Raw genomic sequence first — 26,412 nt, 5'->3', positions numbered from 1 at the left:
GACCCGTGGGCCAAAATCATCCCACAAGAGGCTACAATCTGGCCCTCTAAACCACCAAGCAAATTGTAAACAATTTCAAAGAAAACGCTGATTTCTTTTCTTTTTTTTTTTTTTATCTTAGGAGTAGTGGACACAACACAACACTGAGCTAAGACATTGGTGAGTTTGTAAAAGAAAACATGAATAATGCAACAACTATAGAGGTTTTGGGGACATTTTACTATATTTTGAAGCAGGAGATGTCATCAAATTTGTCTTTATGGTGAGATTTTAGTAATTTCCAGTAGTAGTTATTTGGTTTTATGAAAATATAGATATTTTCATCATGTATAATCTGCATCCAGTCTCGATGAGGCCGTATATGGCCGCTGAACTAAAATGTGTTTAACATTATTGGGTTACAGGGTTAACACGGGGCTCATTTTTCCTCTCTTCTTGTCGTTGTTATTAAATGTGTCACGCCTTTTGTGCCTGTGTGTGGTGTTGTGCATCCCTGCTCTGACATGTCAGCTCCTCGTTGATGGAATAAAGTATATTAGCGAAGCGGTCACGTGGTGCGGCTCCTGTTTCCTCGAAGCGCTCTGTGGACCACGTGACTCGGCTCTCCGTGGTGTCAGAGTGGAAAAGAAACAGGTAAATTCACAGTCTCTCGCTTATTGTGTGAGCGAGTCGGCTCGTCTCATTTTTCTCCATTTAGTTGTGTAAACTTCAGGTTGAGGGCTTGTTTCCCCCGTCCTCGATCCGACTCGAAGGTCGACAGGGAGGCCACTTGTCGGCCGGTTGGGTGGCAGAGTGTATTATTGAGCAGGGTTTCTGGTCAGTATCGCCTGTTATTTATTTTCATTTCAGGGGCCTGCAGGCCTTCCTCTAGCCTCGGTGTTTTCTCTGCCCACGTCCAGGGAATCGGGCTGCACAGGCTCCACCGCCTGCTGTGGATGTCCCGAAACGGCGGTGCAGCATTATAGACCTGCTAATTCGCTAATGCGGCTAACGCCGTGTGGCAGCGCGAGGCGACGCTAGTTTAGGTTAAGTTAGCACGGTGGTTAGCCGATAACTAGCGGCGTATGGGCGTTTTTCTCCCCCTGGTTTTGTCCGGTCGGCTCCCCGTAAACCGCTCGTTAGGAGTTGCTCGGCTAATTAACTTGTTGGCTATGATGCTAAGTGGGTTAGCCCCGTGCTAGCGGGTGAAGTTAGCCTCGCTGTCGCCATGAGGTGAAGCCGTGAGAAGCGGAAGCCCACCGAGGCTGCAGACCTGGATGCTTCTCTCTCTCGCCCCCCACCCCCCGTCAAGTGTTAGCCCGTTCGGCTAGCGTTTTGAGCCATGTGGCTGGCCAGGGACGACGGATGTGTTTCGACGGGGCCCTGGCTTCAGGCTTGTTTGTGGGTTAGTCTAAACAGGCTTTTACGTAACGTGCGCGAGATTAAGGAGCCGCTGTCGATATCAAGGTTAACAATTTGTGATCGAGTAGAGATGCACTTGACAGGCTGGAATGTGTGGTTGCAGCTTATCGGAACCATTTACTTCAATTAATTTTTAATCGATTTTATTGATTGCTCTAAACCCCCCCCCCCCCCCCTCCCCCTTTGGATTTGGATCGGAATGCATTTCAGATGTATTGACCCGTTACTTTCCTCGTTGAAGTCTTTAATTTTAGGCCTCCTCTGTCCCCCTCCCCCTCTCTTTGCAGCCACCTCCCATGTTTTTTCTTATCTTAATGTCTGTCATAAATTAGTGTGTATTTATATAAAACACATCAAATTACTGTGTGATTAGTTTGTATTATTATCTCTAATGATTTATGTGCAGTACAGTGATATAAGGTTCTTTTTGATCATATTTGGTCATTGGAAAAAGTATTTCCCAACAATCTAGTCGATGTGCCAACCTTAAACTCTTGGAGGCTGTCCATCATCTCCCAGAGGAAAATGTATTTTAGTTTACAGGTGCCTGGTGCATTCACTGAGATTTAAGATGTCTTGTTGAAACAGTGAGAAAACACAGCTGTGGGTACCACAAGTGTAAAAATACTAAAGGTTCGCTGAGATGGGACAAATCCAGTGTGGTGGGCTCTCACTGTGTGGGTGAAGTAAAACACCGGGGATTACTATACGCCGCTGAGACTGTTGCATCATGATCTGGAGAAGTAAATAAGTTAACCAATGCTCTGCACTGATTAGCTTTGTGTGCAGCAGCACGTTGTGCACCATGGCACTCTTGTTTCCCGGGTCAAACTCGCGCGTCTCCTCAGTTTCAGTTGTCCTCTTAAAGACGCGCAGTAAAACACCCTTTGTCAACATTTTCTAGGCGTCTCTGAGAGCTGAGCTCATACCACTGCCAGCTTCCTCACCACTCAACAATAAGCGACCAGGCAGATTAAGGAAGTTGTATTGAAATGCACCAGGACTGAAGTAGGCCAGTGTCACAAGTCTTTAATTCCTCTATCGTCCTTCTCTCTACAGGTGTTATTCCTTTGTAAATACTGTTATTTGTATATACTGTAAATGATGACGTCCATGGGCGGAAACCGAGCCCGGGGCAGCTGGGAGCAGACACAGGGCCAGACACAGAGCCAGACACAGCACAAGCAGAGGCCTCAGGTACCCTCCCTCGCACTGCTTGTCACACTGCCCACATGCACAATGATTGCATTGATTGTCGAATATAAGCTTTAGGTTTGTCTTTCCTTATCATTTAGTTGTTTTCAGTTTCTTGCACATCAACAATCAGTGCAGTGTGTTTAGTATAGCTGCCGATATCACATGCATACCTCAAGTTGAAAGGTGTTGTGGAATTTAATGCAAAAGCCCTCGATGTTTCAAGTGGACCAATATTAGCCATGGGATTATCAAAAAGGTCGACCATACATTTTGAGAATTCGGATAGAAATCCCAGGTCTTAAGATTTTAGGATTACAGATTCTGCCTAAACTTCACTGATTGGCTCATTTACTGATTTAAAGTAACTGCACAGACAAGTTTGTTATTAGTACAGTGTTTGTGGCTGATGTTAAATAATCAAGAATTCTCAGCATTTGCATTCACCACTACATTAATCATGCGCTGCTGGTTTATCAACTTGTAATTATGTGATCTGTGCAAATAAATAACAGTAACTTCATCCGGCTGTAAACAAATGGTTTTAGTTCTTTTTTGTAGTTTTCGTTTCATTACAGGGTTTTTGTGATTTAAATGTAGTTGTATCTTATTCATTTAGATAATTGGGGTTAGTCATCAGACCTCATATTGTTTTCAAGGTTTTATGAGGTCATTGGAGCAGACGGATCATATTTATGATTTATTTGTGTACATCAAAAAATGTATGACAATTATTTGTGCAGTTATCGGTTGTCTTAAACTGAACTGTCTGCAGCAAAATTGCTTAATTTTGTCTGCTTAACTTTGAAGCTCCAGCTTAAATTTTACAGATGTCTGCTTGAGTTTCTCTTTATGCTTTAATAAAAGATGCAAATTTTGTGCTTGCTGTTGCAAATGTTGGATATTTCGCTGCACTTTGAACAGGCTACCGCAGAGCAGATCCGACTTGCACAGATGATCTCAGACCACAATGATGCAGACTTTGAAGAGAAAGTCAAACAGGTGAGCAGATGGACTTCTTTTCCTTCCGTTGTGCTTTTTTTAGCACCTTGTTTTGGTGTTACACCCGTTTTGTTTTGCACTCAATAAGTTTGTATATTGGATAATACTTTATATATTTAAAGCCATCCAGATAACAAAAAGTTAGTCTATTCAGTGGTTTCTATTAAAGCTGGATTTGCAAAGCTTAAACAAGTTCCTTGTGAGATGTGAATAAATGCTGAAATTGTATCAAAACTCTTAATGATACACATTTCAAGAATAATGAGTTTTAAAAAAAAAAAAAAAATCTGTTTTACCTTTTTGATAAAATCTTACAGAATCTGGCATCAGATTGTTTGTGTCATCATTGACTCAGCAGAAATGTAAAAAAGAGACTCAAAAATGTCATGTAAAGTCATGAAGTCTGGTTAAGGGGTTATCAGGACCTAGTAAAAGTTTATCTTTTCCAGAAAACCATAGTCAATCTGACCGTTTCAGAGACTGAAAGAGGATTGGACGTCACTTTCTGTATTCACACTTCTTTTTCTCTTAGATGCCCACACGCTCTGTTTTCTTGATTCTTGAAATGTATTTTACACTTTTTGTAGAATATTTAAATATGTCAATTTGCCTTTTTTTTCTCAAACAATGCAACACAACAAACGTCAGCTGTTCACCTCAGTGTAATTACTAATGTTTTTATTTTTTTTCTAGCTGATTGACATCACAGGCAAGGACCAGGATGAGTCTATGATCGCACTGCATGACTGCAATGGGGACGTTAACAGAGCCATCAACGTGTTGCTGGAGGGTAGCCCAGACACTGTGAGTATCAGTGCTCGAGCGAGCTCATTGTGGACAAACTGTACAACTCACAACCCTTTGAGCTTGTTATCAACATGGAGAGAGTTTTATCCTGGAAAGAAGTTAACTGGAAACACATTTTCTGTGTTTCCTCTGTCAGTCACGATGTCTCTTTTTAACTCCACTTGTATGGTGTCAAAGATGAGTGCTTTGGCTTTAATTATTGATGTCTGACAGTCAAATGTATTGTCACACCCCAATTAAATTGTAAGATTTTAACAAACTTAACTGCAATGTTTCCTTCATTATTTTTTTGATCAGAGTGCCATTTGCCCTTGGGACTTGACTGCAGCACAGATCAACCTAATGATCCCTCATTGTTACTAGCCTGAGTGTAGCCGTGTCTCGTAGAATATGAGCAGAATTTCAGTGGAAATGCATCTTTGGCAGCATATTAATCACAACTGATACGAACTTGTCGGTTCGTTGGTCTGTCAAGATATCGGATCAGTAAAGAAATTTGTTATTTATTTTAATATATATATATAATATAGCTAAAGTGCTGTGTCACAGGGACAGTCCTATAAGTAGTCACATTTAAAGTATCTGGAGTGATTCTAGTTTTCTATCCCTAACTTTCCTGAAATAAGTGCCCTCACTTAATCGACTGACCCTCTCTTTCTTTTTCTTTCTGTCTGATTGACTAAATACAAACACGGTTAGTTCTTTAATACACTGACCCAAAGAGAACCCGGTTATAATGCTGTATTTATTTCTGAAGGACTCCTGGGAAATGGTTGGAAAGAAGAAAGGGATGTCGGGTCAGAAGGAGACCAGCCAGGCAGAAACCTCAGAGGAAGGAAAAGAGAACAGAGAGAAAGGAGCAGAAAAAGACGCTGCACGTCGTCGAGGTGGGGCTCCACGCAAGGCCCGCGGAGCCAGCAGGGGACGAGAGTGTGAGTGTTTGTCAGTCATCCTTTCAAATGTGTTCACTTGTCTTGCCAACATGATCATATCATTATCGCAAATCAAAACAGACTAGTTGTGATCGATTCAGGCTGCAGGGTGCAAGATGAAGATGCTTCAGTGATTAATCGCTTGAAGTACATGTCTATTTCTACACATTTAAAACAAATTTTGGATAACTTCCATAATTAGCGATGTCACTTCTGTAACCATGCACATTCCCTTGTTCCTCTTTTATGAGTAATAAATAACTAACTGCGGGTCTCCACTCACATTATCAGATTTTGTTATGTTTGTCCTATTTAGACTATAAGTATTGATCATGCACTTTACACTGTTTCACCTTCTGTTCTTCTTTATTATATTTCTACGGCTTGACATATTTGCATTAATAAAAAAAACCAAAAAGTAAAATAATGGTTATTTGGGCTTTTTGCAGCAGATTGTGCATAAAATAACATGGGGGCACGCTAAATCTGGGATTACGTGTCCTAAAATACTTTATATTTAAGATATTAACATAGTTGGCAATTACTGCAGAATATCTATGAAGTATGAGCTATTTATTATGACACTTGCTGGTTTGGTAAATTTTGTCAGTTATTTGTACATTACATTTTTTTGTGTAGCAATACTTTATTGCATGTTTCCTGTTTATTAGATCAGATAAACCAAAAATGACTTATTAAAAACCTGAAAAGTATCACACTAACTTCACAAATCAGTAACTTTGTCAACACGACAGCAGTTTCTGTATTTGAATATGTCTTGTTACCTTGTATTTTTATTTCATTACTTGCATAGCACGAGAAGGTATTTCTCAGTCCTGTCTGAAGCCCTGCAGCAGGAACTCTGTGAGCCCTTGTAAACATTGGCCGGAATAAGATTAATCATTATCTTGATTGTTGAATGAAGAGCCACTCAGGTTTTTAGTACAGTACCAGTTTTATAGAGTCTTTCTGTACACTAGTAATACATGGATGCAATGCAGAAGGTAAATCCGACATTTTTTCTTCCTCCATTCCTGAAGTTCGTGGTCAGGAGAACGGTCTGGATGGAGGCAGAGCTGGAGGAGCTGGCGGAGCCGGGGGTGCTGGGGGTGCTGGAGGTTCTGGCGGTTCTGGGGGTGCTGGGGGTGCTGGAGGAGCTGCGGGTGCTGGAAGAGGAGCAGACCGAGGCCGAAGGGGAAGAGGCAGAGGAAGGGGAAGCGTCGGTAAGTATACCTATTTGGTCAAATTCCTCATTGAAGTGTACCTAATCAAAATAACTGATTCCTACGCGTTTAATGTTCATTTCTGTGCTCATAGTTGTCCATCTAAGAGTCTGACTAGAGCTCTCATTGTCTCCTCAGGAGTATCTGGACGGCGAGGAGGCAGGTTTTCGGCGCAGGGCATGGGGTAAGGGAATACCTGCGTTGCCTAAATCCAGAGGGCCTTTTGTTCCACTTTTACCTGTTGCCATGGTCACCAGAGAGCAGGACCCCAACCTATTGTTTAGCTTTAATCCAACGGAGGGCGGGCATACAGCAGCCAATGGGTTGCAACAGCGTGGGCTGCACCTCGCTACAGAGAGTGTCATGTCTAAACATTTTATTTAGAAATGAAATTTGGATACAAACAATAAGGAGGGTGTCAGAGGCCCAGCTGGTAATCCTTAAAGTCTCTGCTCTCTGGCCCTGGGCTCTAGCATTGTTCTGTTTGTGTTTTTGCCTGTTGTTTGTGTGTGTGCGAGCGTTTGTGTGTGTGTGTGTGTGTGTGTGTGTGTGTGTGTGTGTGTGTGTGTGTGTGTGTGTGTGTGTGTGTGTACTTGTGTGCCATGAATAACATGTCAGTTGATGAGTTGGCATCTCGCAGTGAGAAGTCAGAACAGAGGAAGTACTTTTTCCTTTCCACTGTTGGTATGCTTGACTCATTTCATTGTCACTTTATAAGCTACATTGCAGCAAAGCTTGAGCCGCTGCTGTGCAATCCGCAGGATTTCATTACGAGAAGCATAAGCAGTCGGGTGCAATGTGATGTTGCAGTTTTTAAAAATCGTCTTGGGGTCTGCTAAAGAAGCACAGGTTTTGTGGTTCATGCTTATGAGGTCAAGAGCTGCATGGTTTTCTCTGCACTGGGTCTTTGACTGATTCTCTTTAAAGCATTAACCCTGCACTACAAAACAATTGTCCAATATACCATGAGTAGACAGTATGATTTGTACACGAGACTTACATGGATGACCAAAGTCTGACTGATGGCTTGTATTCGGATTTAGACATGTTTGCATGCAAACCATAAGGTTGTGTAACCTCATGCAAGATCTTCATGGTCTGTGAACCTGTGGAACAATCCTTCACTTTTAAACACATTTGTTTTAGTATTTTCATTCTTTGACCCAGATATTGGCTCACGTGTCCTAAACAGTTTTTCAACCAGATTCTAAGATAAATTTGCTAGAGACTTGACTGATGGGGGCGATCATGCAATGCAAGCTGAGGTGTCTGTTTTTGTTTTGTTTTTTATCCACCTCAGTACACCAACAGTTTTGTTGCGTTTGCATCCAGTTGCCAGCGGTTACAGTTTACCAGCTTGGCGTCGGTGTAACTCTGTGTCTCTAAGAGGCACCTGGCTGTGAAAGAAGCAGTCTTTTCTTATGAAAAGCCTTTAATCAGTTTATTATTGTGCTTTGAGGGGACAGAGGTCGGGTCTGTGCGTGTCATTGGTTGTTTTGTGCTTTTCAAGTGATGCTAAGGCAACTTGTGATTCAGCTCACACACAGATGCCGTGATTCTAAATCTAAGCATGCATCAAATAAAATAAAAAAAAAGTGCTGCTCTTTAATACAGATCAGAGGAAATTAGTAAATTAATTTTCAATGAGAATGTTTAGCAGTACTTAGAAGATGTATTAGATTATCAATGGTGTTTATTCTTTGAATAAATAGCTAGCCTCTCATCACAGACCTGTTAAGCATGAAAATACAGGAAACGGTATTGCAGTGTCGACAGTCTCTTATTCATTGATGCTATGTTTTTAAAATACTGCCAGCTTTTTCCTATGATAGTGTATTGTTACACCCTCCAACAAAAGCTGTTTGTAATTAAATGGTTGAATTTAGTTTCTTGAATAATTGTGTTAAATGCAGCTCCTGACACTGGTGACTTGAACCACCCTGGGTATTGACGGTTCTCCACAGTCAAGATCACAACTAAACCTGATGCATCACCAATGAAAATATCCTATACATATCTTCAATATAAAAAGTGTTGATTAAATGCAGAGCCTATAAGGAGAGGCGTAGTATTCACTCACTAAAACTTTAGTTTGGTAATTACTGTGATTGGTGAGGTTAACTGAATGACTCGGTCATAAAACAGCCGTCACTTTACACAAAAGCTAAACTATCTGCTCCATTCAGATCGTCTGTATATTCACGCTAGATGTAGTTTCCGCTTCAAAGATGTGCAATACATTGAACTATCAGTGGTAAGAATGAAAGCTCTGTTTATTATGTCGGGAGCCGTTTTCAGTGGTACCACAGCGTCTGATGGCTCAGGGCACTGCCTCGCTGATGGAACCGTTGACTGCCTCTGTGGTCACGTTTGCAGAAAAGAAACTGTTTACATTTCTGCGCCTCCTGGTTCATAACGACATATGAGGAAAGTCCGTGACTTTAGTTGTTGGACGCTTCTACAAAATATTCAGCAATTGCACTGATCAGGATCAAGTTAGTTGCAAATTCACTTGTAGTTTGACTTCAATGATGGACTCCAGAATTGCCAGAAGCATCTTGTCTGCATGTTTTGTCTTTCCCTGGCTCATGAACCTCAGTATTGAACTTTCAGGTTGTTTTCAATAGAAATAATTGTTGCATTTACTTCTGCTGTCGCTGCTATCACTTGGCTTCAGATTTTGTGGTTGCATTATCAAAGCCAATTGCAAGTTGGGTGTCTTGGATATTGTATCGACCCGCTGCGACTAAAAGTACTCCGGCTTGCTTTGGCCTTGCGGTGTGACTGACCGGTGCAGAGTGGTTTTCACAGTGCTGGCTCAGGCAGTTTGAAGGCTGCTGCTACATTGAATTGTGGTGTGAAAAACTGAAGTTTTGTTCTCAACTTTTACTCTTGTAATTGTTGCTGTTGTTTTTCCTCTAAAGCCAGATTGATAAGGGGCCCAGATATGATTTTGCTGAAGGTGAGAGGTGAGTGAATCGCCTCTGGTGTGTCTGTTACTCTTGCTTTTCATCGGGAGCTTTTTTGAGCCTTCAAACGGGATCTTATCGAAAAAGAAAATGCCACTACTCCTTCTATTAATAGGATGTGGTCTTTCTGAGTCTTGACATTAAATCTCTTCATTCAGGCCATAAATGCATCATGATTTGCACAGGAAGGATCTCAGACAAAAAAAAAAAACGAAAGCTGCTTGGCTTGACTCAAAGGAGAAAGTGTTGCACATGATCATGTTGCTAGGCTGCACCAGCTGCAATTTTCTCAGTTTACACGGATGTGTCGCATTAATGAAACACATGCCGTACCAGGATAGAGTTGCTGAGGAACTACAAAAACTTCAATTACTGCCTAATGCTGCTTATTTTTGAGATACAAACTGTAAAAGCTGAAATTGGTTTGTTTTTAATTTTTCCTTTCTGATGTGTTTCTATCAAGTTCATCTTATGATGGGAGCTAGAAATTAGATTTATTTCAACTGTATTTATTATTCAGTGTGAATTTGACTTGTACTAGACTCCGGCTGTACAACATACTGCTTAAACATCAACGTTGTGATATGCAAATGTATAATCACATTGGAGGAAGTGCAATTTCAGCTAAAGTAAATTAAGCTAAACAGGCATAATCTACTTAAAGATGCATTTACCTACATCACACACGCCTCTCGATGCATTAATTCGAAACATTTCACACACATTGAGAAAAGAAATGAACACCCGAGGTTCAGGTAGACCCAGAAGCAATGAAGCCTTTTTCGAGGAGAGGCGCTTATCGCAAGTTGAGATTCATAGGTCACAGGAGATATGTTGTTAGGCCCCATCTTTGCAGTGTGTCAGTACAAGAATTACAGGAATATGTTGGTCAAACAGTGTTTTATTCATTTATAAGGCCACTTAACTGTAAATCACCACCCTTTTAGTTGTATTTCTTTTATCATGAAATGTAACTTTTCCTGAAGTGAACCAAATAAGCCAAAATTTAAGTGTTTTACATTTTGATGCTTTTTTGTATTTGAGGTAATTTCTGACCCGTATCAGTTAAATGTATGAACAGCCTGGTGGATTTTTCATCCTCTCGTTTGTGTTGTAAACCCACCCCCCCACCCCCCTCCAAAAAATACACTCTCCCTGCATTCTAATACATATATATAAAAGTAACATAATCATCCACTATAATATAGGAAATTAAATTCATTGCGTTTGGTCAAACTGGACCTGCACCAAACTATAATAGCTTCAGGAAACTAATAGAAAATGTTAAGCCAGAATACACTGCCACTTTTTGAATTTTCTCAGCATTTTCCCGTTTTTTGTTTTGTTTTACGAAAAGTTTAATCTAAATTAAAATCTCAGTTCAGTCAAAATGCAAATTAGTTGACCACATTCCAACATCTTCCATCACACCTGTTGGGTCTGGAACTTAAGGTACAGTTACTTGATTTTAAGAAAAATTGGGAAGACACACACAAAAAAAAGGTTGTGCATCGGCATCTTCAACCAATGACTGCGCGCTGCACAGCTGCTGTTGAAGTATTTCATGCTTTGTGACTCTGATTATTGCAGTCTTTGTATCAGCTGAGGACACGTTAAAAACCCGAATAGTCAAAAGACGAGCCAGAATCAACACATCGCACCTTGCGTTAAAAGATGTCTTAGAAGGCTGTAGCATCTCTGAAGCCTGTTGCATCCTGTGTTGGTTTCATTTGGAGGCCTTTTGTCCTGTACTGAACTCGTAATTCAAGCACACTGCACCAGAGTTTGTTCGGAGGTGAAGCGAGATTTGCTTTCTAAATTACTCTGTCCCCTGGATGGTTGTTTTGATATGTATTCTGCAAAATAACCATGACATTGTTGTGTCTATTGCTAAATGTAATGTGGCACACGTGTTTTCATTGTGGAAGTGCGTTTACTAACTGAGAACTTGACAGCTTATAAAATATACGAGGGCATTTAAAAAAGCAGCTGGAATTCCTCAGTGGTGTTCAATTAATGCAATCTGCTGCAATGATGCTGAGCTTGGAAGTCGATCATGTTTTCTGTGTGGTTTCGAGCTCTTTAGTCTGTGCTGGGTTGACACTTTCCTTGAACTGCTTCAGAGTGATTGAGAAGATGATCAAGACGTGCTTTTCAAATGGAATCGGTCCACATTAGTTTGTGTCATGTGTGACATTCCAAAAGTGGACCACACACAGGCGATAGATATACCAGATCTATATTTAATTGGACCAAACCTGTAAATGCGCACAATTACAAGTCTGATACTGACCACAACACATCGGTTTACAATCTAATACATGACTGCATCATGAATATTTCAGGAACAAAACTAAACCTTCTCATGCTTTTTCCAAAACTTCTGCCTCCCTTGTTATAAGAAAGATTCCCTTTTTTTTTTTCCCCCTTTCATTTTCTCTTCTTCGCTTGGGCTCATGTTGTTGGTACACACTCGGTTGTTTGGCATTGTTCAGTGCACACACTCAGTTCCCAACTCTCCTTTTTACCAGAACCTTCAACCCTGCCGACTACGCGGAGCCGGCCCAGACAGAAGAAAACTACGGAGGCGGCAGTACCTGGAACAACACAGGAAATATGGAGATGGAGGAGGGAGCAAGTAAGTTCATTTGTTAGATTACTACACAATAAAATAAGGTCCTTTTTTTTTTTTACAGTGCAAACAAATACAAAGAGTCATGTTCAGAGCTTAGGAGACTTTAGGATTGTCCCCTATAATACAACTAGTATGTTACACTGCAGTAGCTCATCGCCTCTTTGTCTCCAGGGTTGGAGTATTCTGCAGGAGAGGGAACAAATTATCCACCCAAGTTTGACTCTGCTCCTGGTAAACCTTTATTTTCTCTTGTTTTTCCCGTATTGTTTATTCTGTTTGAAGTTCTCTTTGCCTACCGTAATAGTATTGAACCGTCTCTCTGGCTTGCAGGTGCCTGGAGGTCTGCTGCGGAGGAGTGGGGCACTGAGGAATATAATGAAGATGTGAGTGTTTCAGGGCTTCACCTCGTCCACGTGTTAAAAACATGCAAATCTTGAACCGTATCTGTTCAATAATCTGCGCTGATATCACAGCATTATCGCTGATGGAAAATGTTTTTTTTATTAGTGCTCAATGTTTTGCCTTCCAATTATAACTACTCCCTTTTTCTACCATCACTTCCCCTTCAGCTTTCAGAGCCCAAGGTATTTACAGCTTCCAGCGTGGCATCGATGCCTCTCCCTCAAGAGAATGTGACCATCACCAAAGGACAGAGGTGAGTCATTTCACCAAACTCCAACTTTCCGCTAGAATGAAAAATTGGCCAATGAGCACCTTTTTACTGTGTTTACAAGTGCAGTTTTCTTCACCCGATTTCTTTTACCTCTTTATCGAATATATATGCACAATCGATACAAATGGAACTTGTAATGTTGGGCCAGAAATTAGTTCCAGTTTATTTTTTCTAGCTCTATTGTGCACCAATAGTTTTATTGGACTGCATATGATAGTGAATGTTTGTAGTACCTGGTAACAATCTAAAGAATTAACTTTCTTTTTATGTCAATGTCACAACCACTGATCATCCCTTTTAGATTTTTAGTCACTGTCGCAAAGGGTATTATTTATGTATAGAAGAAAATGACAATTTTCCACAAATTGGGAACGTTAAAGTTGGAATTTGTAAGAGTAGAAACGTTAATCGGAGGGAACATAAAGGTCACGTTGTGATCGTTTTGTAATTGTTTCTGTAGGATCGACATCGCAGTGCTTCTGGGGAAGACTCCCCCCTCGTCCTCCTCTGAGACAGAAACTGCCCCCATGGAGGCCACCCAGCCCTCCTCCTTGTCCCAATCACTGGTTTTCAGCAACTCCAAGCAAGGGGTGCCGCTTTCTCAAACATCCTCCAGCACCCCGTACTCCCAGCACAACATGGTGAGACCTTTGATAAAACCAGTACAACACGGCAGTGTGTTGCTACAAAGCAGTTAAATGCACCCAAGCTTTTTAGACGTCTGTTGTTACTGTATTTTATTTGTGACATTTGTGTTCTGATGTTAATGCACTGCAGGTCAGCATGCTGAGCAAGGGATTTGGGGAGGTGGGGGACCCTAAAGTAGCGAGCTCAGGCACCACTGGCTCCCAGTTCCTGGAGCAGTATAAAACTGCCCAGGCTCTGGCTCAGCTGGCAGCTCAGCACTCCCAGACTGGACCCCCCAACACCACCCCTTCCTCCTGGGATACCAGCGCCGCCTCGCTGGCACAATACGGTGAGACGGACAGCCTTGTTTATCAATTGCCAAAATACAGTTCAAAAGGTTATTAGTTTTTTTTTTTTTGTCTAATTTACTTTCTTTCATTGTAGATATGAAGACTCAGACGGAGTCTGCGATCCACACGCCCTTTACAAAGCGGCAGCCGTACCAGGCCGCCACCTCAACCTCGTCCATGTTAGATGTTTTCCTGCAGGACAAAGGCCTGCCTCCTTCCTCTTCCGTCTCCTCGCCTTCTTCCTTACCGCAACAGACGACATCCTCGCCCCATGTGGTGCCTCCGCCTGCTTCCTCCCTCCCCAAAATGGCAGCCGTTCCTTCTCTCGTTCAGCAGGTTTCACCAAGTTCATCAGATGCGCAGGGTTCAAGTCCGCTGCCCCTGCAGCAACACAAACTCAAACAGCAGAGGAAGAGGACCTCCATTACAACAAAGGTAACATTGTTTTTGTATCACTGATTATTTGCAACGTGCTTCGTTTTATTTGTATACGGAGTGTGAAAGCAATAATTCAACCCTAGACTTTCAAAAACGGAGCAATAAGAGGTTTTGGAGTTCAAAAAATTCCTCTCGCCGCCCTCAGATTCCTGCCATGGCCGTGGAGATGCCTGGCTCAACGGACATTTCGGGCCTTAATCTCCAGTTCGGAGCACTGCAGTTTGGATCGGAGCCCGTCCTGCCGGAGTACGAGTCTACTTCTACCACCACCACCCCAGGCAACCAGGTCCAGAACAGTCTTTACACGAGCCCCAGGTTGGTACATGCAGATATTTTATACACACAGGGAAAATAATTTTAGAAAAAGCTTTTATTTGGTGCCGTCTGGTGAATCCCAAGACTAGCGTTTCTATGTAGACTACATGAATGGAATAATTAATATGGTTAATGAATGCTAGACCAGATTTCTGGATTAAGCCTTATTATTCCTTCACACCTGCATCTGAAAACAAGACTCAGACGAGTTTTGGAGATTCATGCAGTGTAATGTTTTTTTACTTTTGATTGACTCTAGAGCATTTTTAGCATTTGTCTTCTTTTGTATGCAGCCTTTGTTTTCTACAATGGGCATTAATGAATTTAGATGCATGGTCGAGCTTTTTAGAGTCTAAATATGACTTTCATCATTATTCAAGTCAGGAACACAAATCTAATCCAATCAAACTTTGCTTTGTTTAATGCTGTTGCAGTGAATCGACTCCAGCGTTGTCCAATTCCAGCCAGATGGACCTGTACGATCAGAGGGCGCCTCAGACACGCCGCTACCCACCTTCAGTTTCCTCCTCCCCCCAGAAAGACATGCAGCCCAAAGTAAGGACTCGTCTTCTCTTAATCACGTTTCCTGAAACATTTAGTCTTTCCCCTCCAAGTTCTTTTTGATTTGCAAAAATAGATTGAAACATAATGAACCCCTGCAGTGTTTGTACAGGAAGTCGCTCATGTATGGGCATTTGAATCAACTGGAAAGGATCACACACAATAGTTACGTCATCATAGCAAATAATTAGGACTTGATGTTGGAAGGTGTGAATTAGAAAACTCACTATCCTCGCTCAAGATTTGGAATTTCTGTCAAGTCTCACAACAATGGCATTAATCTCCCACCGAAATCATTGATTGATGGCACTGTATGAACTTGTACTTTGGTTTCTATGTGATTAAATGTATTTAATCACACGTCTACAGTACTATCGCAGCATTCTGTTGTCATCCAGTGTCATCAAAGTATTTCGTCATATATCCTGATATATAGTTGCTTCTTATAATTAGTTAATAGATAAGCCAAACAACTTAAAAAAAAAAAAAAAAAAAAAAAAGATTAAGTTGTTTTTTTGTTAGTTGCAATAAATTGGTTGAATACTAAGTAAAAAAGGAGAGTTACAAGATAAATAACATATTGTTGGTAGCAGAAATGGGACTTATACTCTGAGGAAACCTTCATCTGAGGTAGCATGGCAGACAACTGAGCCAATAAGCATCTCAGGATGTCGCTCAGTTTGAACCAATGACTCCCGCTGGCACTGCAGCATTTGGTCTGTATTTGTAATCTTCCTGTAGATAGACGGCTCTTTATGTATCCAAAGTAAAGCATAAATGAGTCTGTAGCCGGCACCTTTATTGTAAAGCACAATTCTAACATCCCAAGGTCATTAACTGAAGTGTCAGACGTGAACAGGGAGCAGGTGTTCTCAATAAAGTGTACGCTTGGTGCAGATGGTGTTATTTGATCCCCTCATTGTTCCAAGTGCAGCCGTTGCATTGCGTCGTGTTCATTGTAATGCACCGGCTGCCGTCAGACCTGACCCGTTGTTAAAATGCTCTGCATTTCAAACAAGCGTCTTGGAGACCGTTTCTAAGAGTCAGACAAGCCCCGACTTTTTTATCAATGGCCTGTTTCCATGGAAACCTGTGACCTCATCTCCATTGTTGCTTTTACAGAATGGCTTCAGTTCAATACAAGCATCACAATCTGTGGAAGGTAAGTGTCAAATTACTCTCTCTCTTCTTCTGCAAAATAATGTTTTGATTACCTCATGCAGTTGTTTTTTTTGTCGATTTCTACTCACTTTGATTCATTTCTATCATCTCTTCTGTCTCCGCCTGTCTCCCAGCTGCAGCAGGCTCTGCAGTATCAGTAAAGCCGGCGCCCGACTCTGTCGCGCCTTCGTCTGTCTCCAGCATGGGCACGTTGACCGACACTGGGTCAGGCTCCGCCTCTTTGTTGACCACATCCAATCAAACATCCCTGAGTGGTCTCGGGCATAATAAAGACCTGCCTCCGAGCACCATCCCCCCTCAGCACAAGTAAGTCATGAGGAACTGATAGTATCTCAAGTTATGTGGCGTCAGTTAGAACTCAAGTATTGTGATAACTGATAACTGTTGTCAATCTTTCTGAAATGTTTCCAGCTCTCACCCATCACAACAGAACAGCCTTGCTCCATCTTCAGTCAGGACATCCAACACAAGCTTACTGGTGAGCGCTTTATCTCTGTGTGATGTAACAATGTCTTCTGATTGGTTAAGGCAGAATCTATTTGCTCCTTGCTCCTCTGAGCTTCAACTACATTTCCTGTGGTGGTGGACAGGCGCATTAGCTTCACTCTTAATTCAAATGTAATTTCATCAATCTAAACCGCGTCTTCCTCCTCCCATTCTGCAGCACCCCAGCGTAGACGGCGACTCGAGCCTGCACTCGTCATCCTTCCCTTCCTCTGTGTCGGCCGTTCCATCTTCATCAGTCCCCTCCTCTTCTTCCTCTGTGGCCGCCGCACAGGTGTCCCTCGGCGCTCCTCAGGGCTCCTCGGTGGGCTCTGCCACAGTGTCAGCCCCCTCCGGTCTTGGCCCCGTCAGCAGTCTGGCCATGGGCCTCAACACTGCCTCCATGGGGGCTCCGGTCGCTGCAGCCACTGTCTCCATTTCTACGTCGGCTTCAGCCATTCCCTCTTCGCAAACCTCATCCTCGCGCGGCTCTGCAGCATCCTCAGGTTAGATCATACGAACACACCAGTGAAATGTGTTTCCTCAGTTTTCATGTATAACTTTCCTTAAAATCCTGCCGTCAGTGTAGCAGTGAGTTAATTGCTGCCTGGCAGTTTTGTGTCGACATCACCAGAGGGATGGTGGATGTGTGATTTATACATTGTAAGGTTTTCATTGTAATGTCAGAATGTTCAAGCCAGGTAGAAGATCCAATAACCTCGGTGTTAATTATGTATTAAAACGGTATTAATGCAACTGATAAATGTCTAATCTGAGTATTTGACATGGTGACCTGTAATCCTAATTAGGCCTGGGACGATAATCAATAAATCAATTAATCACACAAAAACTTCAATGAACCTGATAATTTTGCTGGCCTCAATATAGCACCTGTTTACCACAAGGAAAACAAACACTCATGCAGGTTGTTTGTTTTCCTCATCTCAGGCTGGATGATAAGAGGATTCACTCTGCATCACCTGGAACATTTGTTTCATAGTGGAATGAAGAGAGTGAACCCTCTTGTCTGTACTCTGGAATCTTTGGGTGCATCTGAATAGTCCCTCCTATGTCCTTTCCGAGATCATGCTGCCCACAATTCCTTGTGGTGACATTTAAAGGGACCCGCTCATCCGAGTGTTCACGGAAACTCACGATGACTCAACGCAGATCATGTTAAGTTGCCAACGCAATAATCTGCCTTGAACAACTTTAAATAATCTAAAACCCATATCCCAACTATGTTATGTGGATGTTGTAAAGCGAACAGGGTAAAGTTTTTGTGCAGCCTACTCAGTTTGCATTGGTTATTTATTCACCTGGCAGCCATTTCACTTTAGTTCCTTGTAGCCTAGTAGTTTTCCTTTGATTTCACTTCAAACCTTGTGATATTTGAGATTCTAGCAGTGGGTCGAGGCACAGGGAAAAGTGTTAGAAATGTGCTTTTTGGGGTCCCATTTTTGGAAATATTTAGGTGTTTTTTTTCACGTCACTTACCTGCGCTGCTTATTGTGGATGATGACGTCATACACAGTGTTAAGGTAAAGTGGATAGGAAAGGAGAAAGGAGGGACTATTTGGAAGCACCCTCTGTCTCTATGGGGGGAGCTGAGGCCTCCAGCACGCACACAGGGTGCAGCCTCGTCAGCAGCAGCTCCGAGGTACCTTGGTAGAAATTAGGAGAGGAAAAGATTCTTTCAGAGCCAAATGCCACATTTGCCCCGGTGTGGAAATATTTAATCTTTAAACCGATAGTGAGGTGAGCCCATCAAGCAAGTGGGCCCAATTTGAGCAGAAGTGGTGGAAACAAAAAAAGGCAACACAACAAACAGAGACGAGGTCTGTTTTGTGGTTGTGATTTTTATTGAAGTGCAGTTTTCTTTGTTTGTTTTTATTTATTTAAATTATTAAGTTCTAAAAGATTATTGCATTTGAAAGTGTATACTTTCATTATTATGATATATTATCTTTATATTTATGGTTAGTTTGGTCCCAAAAATGTTTTAATAATAATGTTTATTGGCAACAATTTGTAGGAGAATATATCGTCCATTAAAATTAGTTATTGTCACAGAAAGCTCTTACGGGAACATGATTAGGATTAGGCCTGTTTTTTTCTTGGATATCAGCTGTTTTTTGTGGCCAGGTTGCATGTTGGTAACCTACACCAGTGATAATATAACGATCATTGCTCAAGTCCTCCTTTCTGATCACAGTGAAGCCCCCCCCCTCCTCTTTGTTTGGCATGGTTGTCATTTTGTTTTCTGGGGTTCAGTAATTTGTTTTCCCATTTCTCTTTTTACTGTTTTTGGTTTCCATGATTCTGACTCATCGTGCTTTGTTTGGTTCTTCTGAAGCTTCTTCTCTTTTTTTTTTTCTCTGCATGTCAAACACACTTGCTCTCTGAAACGTTTTTCTTCTCTGCTCCCTCTGCTGGTGCACACTGGGTCACGTGACGCAATGCAGGCTCGTCATTTATTGATGCAGCTCGGAGAGAAATTTTGTAGCACTTGCTTTTGATGCTGTTGGTCTGTTTTTGCTGGTTGGAGTATGGTAGACGCTGCTTCATTTACCGATTAGACTTAAATGGGTTTAACATTGTGAAAAATATCAAATTTATAGACGTAGTCTGAAGTACATTTACTTCCTTATGAGGTTTAATATCAATTACTAGTCTATTATTATTATTGTGGAAAGTTCTGTATTTTGCAGATTTATTACACCAAAATATGAAAAATTAGGCCTGAAAATAATTTATTTGAGATTAGGAATTATGAAATTATAACGGTATCCAAAAAAGATTCAGCTAAATCAAATAGTTATTTTAATTTTAAGATATTAAAGATTTTTTTCCAAAAAAATTTCAACTTTGTCGCTGTTTTCTTAGACTTAAGTGAGTAAAAACTGGAAACCTTTCTGATAAAACTTTCATTGTATCTTTTATTAACACTGAACTTGAACTGTTGCCAGCGTCTGTATGTATGCAGGAGGAATTAGTGATCGACTTGTTTAGACATTGAATTCATTTCTTATGTTGTACTTTACTTTGTGCTCCCAGGGAAAGCACCTCCAAACCTGCCACCTGGAGTGCCCCCCCTACTGCCCAACCCTTACATCGTGGCTCCTGGACTACTGCATGCGTACCCTGTGAGTTTGCACTCAACGTAAAAGAAGTTATGCTTGGAAATCTTAAAGCAAATTGCTCAAGTGAAACAATGTTTGATATATTGATTGCATGCCCTCAGCCTCAGGTGTACGGCTACGATGACCTACAGATGCTGCAGACAAGAATACCGCTGGTGGGTTTTCTTTGGTCTAAAAGTCAGAAAATAAATCAACATGAGTTATAAATACTTGAATTGAATGTGGTAATCTCTCCTCCAGGATTATTACAGCATTCCCTTTGCAACTCCAACAACGGCACTGACTGGCAGAGAGGGAAGCCTGACGAACAACCCGTACTCTGGTGAGGCAGCGCTTGGTTAAGCACTTTTAGTTTGTGATGCAATTAGCAGCACACTGAAGTGAATTTGATGGGGGGGGCAGCAGCAGCAGCAATAATTAAATTCAGTTGCCAATAACTACATGGTCATCTCAAGGCACTTTTAGACTAAAAGCCTGAAACTATATGAGCAAGCAGATTGGAGAGGAAAAGCTGCTCGGTAGATACTTCTGCAGCTCGAAGCTTTTCTGTTGCACCGGTCGTGGGAATTTAGGAGAGAAACACACAAGTTGACATCAGACAGGGAGCTAATCAACATGCTGAAGACCTGATGAGTGGAGAAAACAGACAGGAAGTGCAAATTTGTGATCTCCGAGATCCTGCAGGAAGGTACAGAATAAGAACAGAGGAGAAACCACAGTGACAAATTGTAACTTATGAACATATGGAGAAAAGGAAGGAATCAGTAGAGATGTTCCCCTGCAGCTTAAAAATGTTATAAGTCACGTATACAATTTTCTATTAGTTTTGCTCAATTTTCAATGTTACCTAGTGCAGATAAGTGTGATTGCAACCGACATGGCGTTGGACCCATGTCTGCGTAAACTGACTTATTAAATATACAGTCGATCAAATGTTTTTAAAAGTGGGATGTTGAATATCTCCAGCCAATGATTGATTTAATCTTGGTCTCCAAAAGCAATAAATTCTATCGTAAATTTCCATTGGCATTATAATAGACTTGTTTAACCGTGACGACACCTGACAGCCGTCATTCATGTTCTTATGTGTGAATACATCCATACTGACGCTTGTGCCGTTTTCCCCCGCAGGCGACTTATCCAAGTTCGGCCGAGGTGATGCGTCGTCCCCGGCTCCAGCCACCACGTTGGCGCAAACGCAACAGAATCAGACGCAGACGCATCACACGACGCAGCAGCCATTCCTCAACCCGGCGCTGCCACCTGGCTACAGCTACACAAGCCTCCCGTACTACACCGGCATGCCGGGCCTGCCCAACACCTTCCAGTACGGACCTGCTGTGTTTCCGGTGAGGACATTGATCAAGCTCTGTATTCCTTAGACTTTATCATTGAAAGACGCTGAGCGGGAGACGTCGGAGCATGAGGCACATGAGGCTGCAGATCACTGCCTCAACTCTTGAAAACCTTGTTTGAACCGGAGGCATGTTGGTGTGTTTAAAATAAATAATAATCTCATAGTTTGTAATTCGAATGTCTCCCTCCAGAGTTTTTAATTCCCACGTGTATTTCTGCACAGCACATTCCATTAATTCGCTTCTTTAGCTTTAAAATCGTGGAATAATATCTATGTATACCTTGCATTTGGCCCTAGATTACATCCCAGCTCATCCAGGTTTTGGTTCAGATCAGAATTCGTTCACACAACCATGAGGAGTCGCTTATATTTTGATATATGAACTACTTGGACAAAGTGTACCGAATAGAAAGATTATATATATGTCACTCTTGCCACCTTTTTACTTAATGGCTTGTCTGTTTTCATTTCTTGTCCAGGTGGCTCCTACCTCGTCAAAACAGCACGGTGTGAATGTCGGCGTCAACGCCTCAGCCACGCCCTTCCAGCAGGCCAGCGGCTACGGTTCCCATGGATACAGCACTGGTGAGGGACTGAACGGTGTCGAACCGGCATGGTTGGAGGGTCATGCAGGTCCCGCTCCGTTTACCTGCATACCAGTAACTCCGTGCCGATTCCCACTATGAGACCTTCGGTTTCTTATTGGTGTGGGGTGCAGATTTCATATTTGGAGCGCTGCTGCATCCACAAGCACAAACATGGTGCTTGTGTCTAATCCGTTGTGCTTCTGTTGGGTGATGAAACGTTCTTTGCCGGCCGGTTTTTACCTGAATTGTTGACCTCGGAGTGGAAATGTCTTCAGATTGAGCCAGATGCATCCTGTACACCGAAGGAACACGCTGAAGTAATTGACCTGGAATATCCTCTTTAAAGACTTCTCCGGATGAAATCTGTAGGGTTGCCATTTAAACACAACAGGAGGGCTGAACAGTAGCAGCTGGATGTAAAGAATTAAGAGGGTTTACGTTTTGGTTTCCTGCTGTCTTCCATGGCTTGCTTTGCTCATTTCAGAAGGTTTGCCTCGGGGCTTTGCCATCCACCGAATCACCTGCACACATCCACATCTGACTCCATCATCTCCTTATTATTCCTAACTCGGCTGTGGTTTGCGCCCTGATTCCTCCAGCAGCTTCACATCCTCACAATCACTTGATTCACTTCGGTTGAATTTTTGCACTTTGCACTTCATCACGTAGCAAACCACCTCTGGTCACAACACGTGCAACACCTATTTGTTCTAAGCTGAACCATCTGCTGCTTTCTGCCATCACCCACCTCACGCTCACTCTCCTCCCCCCCCCCCCCCCACACACACCCTGCCTGCCCCCTCACCTCCCTCCCCTCCTCCCCTCAGACTTGGCTCAGATAGTACTTGCAAATGATTTTGCCGTCAATTGTGAGCCGACGGTCGGACCGGACGGACAGGCTTGGCCACGCAGACGATGCGGCTGGTGTCGGCTGACCCGGCACCAGCTGTACTGTCGAGTTTGGTGAAACCTGTCGGTGTGGTGCGATGCCAAACCAACACAACGAATCATTTGCAGTTGCTAGCTGAGGCAGGTCTGCGTCCCCTGCCTGGTGTGTCTAACGCTGTGGGCTGCGGCTGTGTGTCTGACTGTTGCAGGCTATGAGGATGTGGGCCAGGCTTCAGGGAGTGGGGATTTCTGTAAGGGCGGATACGGCACTGCCGTGGCCGCCGCAGCTTCTGCACAAAACAAGCCAGCCAGCTCCGTCACCGGGCCTGGAGTCGGTGAGTGCCGCCACATGCCAAATTTAAAAAAAAAAAAAAACAAAGAAAAGAGGAAAAAAACAAAACAAGAACCACCCTGTCCCTCCCGTCTTCCTCCTCGTGTCACCAACCATCATTTTCTCCCTCTGCTCTTGTTCCTTTGCTTCATTGCTGCTGAGCTGTGCCTGTGGGAAGACCCTCTCACCACATCTGCTTTCAAACAGCCCAGTGCAGCCTGCCTTCTCTGCCATTGATTCTGTTTCCCGAGTAACTCATCATCGGTCTAATTCGCTGTTTCTAAATTTGTCTGCTGTGCTGTGAAAAACAACCATATTTCCAGCAAAGAAATGAAGCCCCACAATGATTCTCTACCAGCTGGTTATGAGTTACTCAGGTTGATGCTGCCGCGTTTTCCCTCAGTCCTGCTTGCTCGTCACTCATGTTGTCATTACTGGTATGTCCGTTTGCAGAAGAACAAGTTGGTGGTCTTGTGATTGACGTGGCTTAACAACACGGCGGGGGGGAGGGGCAAACAAAAGTCTTGAAATCTATAGACTTGATCCAGACACTGCCGACTATTAAGTGTTTCCAGCTCAGTTTGCGCTCGACAACACATGGTACCTGAATGATCGCCTTGAAATTGTTGCTTCTCCGTCACTGAACTCATTTAGATTATAAACCACTGATGCTTCAAATTTCATAATTTGATTTCTATTGTGTCAAGATAATACAAAAGTTAAATTACATGTGGAGGGTATATCATTTATATCACTTCTATCTTAGAATCGCTCCAACTTGGTTCATTTTTCTCACTGAATTCCTTCAAATGATTCTCCACACAATGCATGGCTCAGTTTTCACACTGACCATTGAAAGCATCAATCAGTTGCTGTCAGTTGGAATCCATGATCACGTGGTCATTTTTATAACAGAAGTAAGAGTAAAGCATTTCTTCTACCATGATTCTCATGAATTTACAACAAAGATTTTGGACTAAACAAGAAATAACTCTTGAACAGAAGTAAAGGGACAAACCCAGAGTATTTTCACTTCTCACTTCGGTGGCAGGACTGTACCGTCATTAACAGCATGAGGCGAAAAACATCTGTCGAGCAGCCTGTGGTCATTAAAAATTCATCCATATCATCCATTTTCAACTGTTTTCTTGTAGCTCCATTACATCACATGCCAATTATTACACAAACCTGCTGCGTCAGACAGTAAACATGCAGGTCGTGATGAGAAAAAGCATCTTCCGTCACTGCAGCCTCCAACGATTGTGCGTTAATTTGATTTGAATTCTTTTTTTGTACTTAATATGTTTTGCAGCATCTTGGGAAATAAAGGAGGAATTGCATATCAGAGTTTTCTGGAGTTCATCTCAAACCTGTAAAAATATATAAAAAAAAGAAAAACAGGCACCACATCTGAGAGAGAAACAATCCAAGTATTTTAGTTTCAGTCGTTAAAGGCATTGCAGATATGATTTAGCACGAAGCTTCTCCACTTTTGAACTTCAGTATGAACTCTTTATTTGGTCGGCCGTCTCTCTGGCAGGTTTTCACGTCAGACCAGTCGACCAGCAGAAGCACCAGGAAATGATGGGAAGTCCAGTTTTACAGCATTTCAGTGTTTCCCTGGTGAAACGGCGGCTCGTTGTTTTGAGCCACATTGAGTCGGACTGGAGCTGCTGTGGTTGTCCGACACTCACGCTGCTCCTCCATCTTTCTGTTCCCCCTCTCCTCATCTCCTCCCTCCTCATCTCCTCCACTCGGCTCTTTGCCGTCCTCACAGAGAGGAAAGATTAATACAAACAATCTAAATACTCAGATCCTCTCTGAGTGAAGGGCGGACATTCATGCTTTTATTTAGAATTTCTTGTTCTCTTTTTTTTTTGGTGAGATTTTCTGCTTCATAAATGTTTTCTGGCAGGTCAGATGATTGTTTCCTTGTTTGTTTACATGTTTTTAGAGCAAGTTTCTCTTCTCCCTCTGCAGGAGTCTCTGTGACATCAAGCAACACGGGAGTTCCAGATATTTCAGGGTCTGTTTACACAAAGACGCAGGTAAATTCCACATTATTCCCTTCCTCATGGGAAAATAACGTTGTTTTGTTTTTGTTTTTGTTTTTCTTAAAACTTGACACATGTAGTCCTGACTGTTCTCGGCCTCGCTCCCTCCTGCAGTCGTTTGAGAAGCAGGGTTTCCACGCCGGGACGCCGGCCGCCTCCTTCAGCCTGCCCTCGGCGTTGGGCAGCGGCGGTCCCATCAACCCTCCGGCTGCAGCCGGCTACGCTCCGGCCCCCTTCATGCACATCCTGGCACCGCACCAACAACCCCACTCTCAGATTCTGCACCACCACCTGCAGCAGGACGGACAGGTATCCATACACGTGATTATATGTAGTTAAAAATAGTAAAAACAAGGGCCCCCACCAAGAGGAAGCACAAAAATGAACAAGCGTGCATGGAATTCCACTTCAGATCTCCAACTTCCAGTTCTACTGAGAGAGAGAGAGACGTGCTGACAGGGTCACTAAAGTCACACTAGATAAAATCCACTGCTCGTGCTGATCAGCCCAGTGAGGAGAAGCTCAGCTTCGCCTGAACCTCTGTTAATCTAATGAACTGTCAAATCTGAATTCTCACACAATTTGCAAATTTAATCAAATCAGGAGTTTCATGTCGGTCCCGTTTTTGTCCCGTTCCGTCTTTTCAGCTCAGAAACTGACTGACCAGTAAAGTGGTGACTGTTTTTAACGTAGCATAAATGGCACATGTAGCAGAGCTGCTGGGAGAAGTTCGAGGGACGTGGGTCGTCTGTCTTCAGTTCAGTGTCTGCGGTGGTACGCAGGGGAAACAATCTGTATCTGCATTTGGAAAAAGATCTGAAGGACATCTTAGATATTTACTCATGTTTATATATTGCCAGTTCCATGTTTACGTTCTTCTTCTGTGGTTGAGTTCCAGTGTGTGTTGGTGTGAAGTGACGTCTCACTCTTTGTCCCCGCAGAGCGGCACCGGGCAGCGCAGCCAGAACGCCTCCATTCAACAGAAGTCCCAGATCAACAAGTCGGCTTACAACAGCTACAACTGGGGTGCAAACTAACCTCCACCGTAGGGCAACCCCCACCTCCCCTCCCCCACAGTGTCAACAAGCTGGGGCGGGGGCTCACCTCTTGTTCTGCAGATAGTCTCCACATGTAAAGTCCCTCCTCCTCCTGCTGAGGTTCCCTCCCCAGTCTCTTGGCCCAGCTCTCCTGCAGCCCTGAGCACAGTCGGAGGAGGAGGAGGAGGAGGCGGCGCTGTGCCGAGAGAACCAGCACTGTTGG

At 42.8% G+C, this 26,412-nt stretch overlaps 1 protein-coding gene across 9 annotated transcripts; it reads left to right on the top strand.

Annotated features, from left to right (window-relative positions):
• Window positions 1-559: 559 nt before the first annotated feature.
• ubap2l (ubiquitin associated protein 2-like) lies at window positions 560-26,328 on the top strand. Of its 9 annotated transcripts, none has more exons than XM_080484560.1 (30): window positions 560-633; window positions 2,461-2,598; window positions 3,520-3,597; window positions 4,291-4,401; window positions 5,162-5,336; window positions 6,377-6,559; window positions 6,698-6,743; window positions 9,484-9,528; window positions 12,060-12,166; window positions 12,335-12,394; window positions 12,494-12,546; window positions 12,733-12,818; window positions 13,297-13,477; window positions 13,614-13,812; window positions 13,908-14,248; window positions 14,397-14,566; window positions 15,001-15,121; window positions 16,250-16,289; window positions 16,423-16,615; window positions 16,721-16,787; window positions 17,088-17,298; window positions 19,850-19,938; window positions 20,037-20,090; window positions 20,176-20,257; window positions 21,067-21,284; window positions 21,772-21,877; window positions 22,977-23,102; window positions 25,079-25,124; window positions 25,233-25,461; window positions 26,094-26,328. In XM_080484560.1, exons 2-30 carry the CDS (start codon window positions 2,503-2,505, stop codon window positions 26,187-26,189), a joined length of 3,609 nt encoding a protein of 1,202 aa, XP_080340686.1. In that variant the 5' UTR covers window positions 560-633; window positions 2,461-2,502; the 3' UTR covers window positions 26,190-26,328. The 9 variants fall into 9 exon arrangements, with proteins under 9 accessions (XP_080340686.1, XP_080340681.1, XP_080340682.1 ...); XM_080484555.1 differs by having other exon boundaries at window positions 16,974-17,298; XM_080484556.1 differs by having other exon boundaries at window positions 16,974-17,298; window positions 25,079-25,146; window positions 25,267-25,461.
• Window positions 26,329-26,412: the final 84 nt, after the last annotated feature.

This window comes from Lipophrys pholis, assembly GCF_963383615.2.
Source record: "Lipophrys pholis genome assembly, chromosome: 17".
NCBI lineage: Eukaryota > Metazoa > Chordata > Actinopteri > Blenniiformes > Blenniidae > Lipophrys > Lipophrys pholis.
This window is presented reverse-complemented; position numbering and strand designations above follow the sequence as displayed.

Excerpts from the sequence above, each read along its gene's own strand:
- ubap2l (XM_080484555.1), top strand. The coding sequence starts at position 2,503 with ATGATGACGTCCATGGGCGGAAACCGAGCCCGGGGCAGCTGGGAGCAG. Across the intron at positions 12,167-12,334 it reads GGAGATGGAGGAGGGAGCAA|GGTTGGAGTATTCTGCAGGA; the intron begins GTAAGTTCATTT and ends CTTTGTCTCCAG. Across the intron at positions 21,878-22,976 it reads TTCCCATGGATACAGCACTG|GCTATGAGGATGTGGGCCAG; the intron begins GTGAGGGACTGA and ends TGACTGTTGCAG.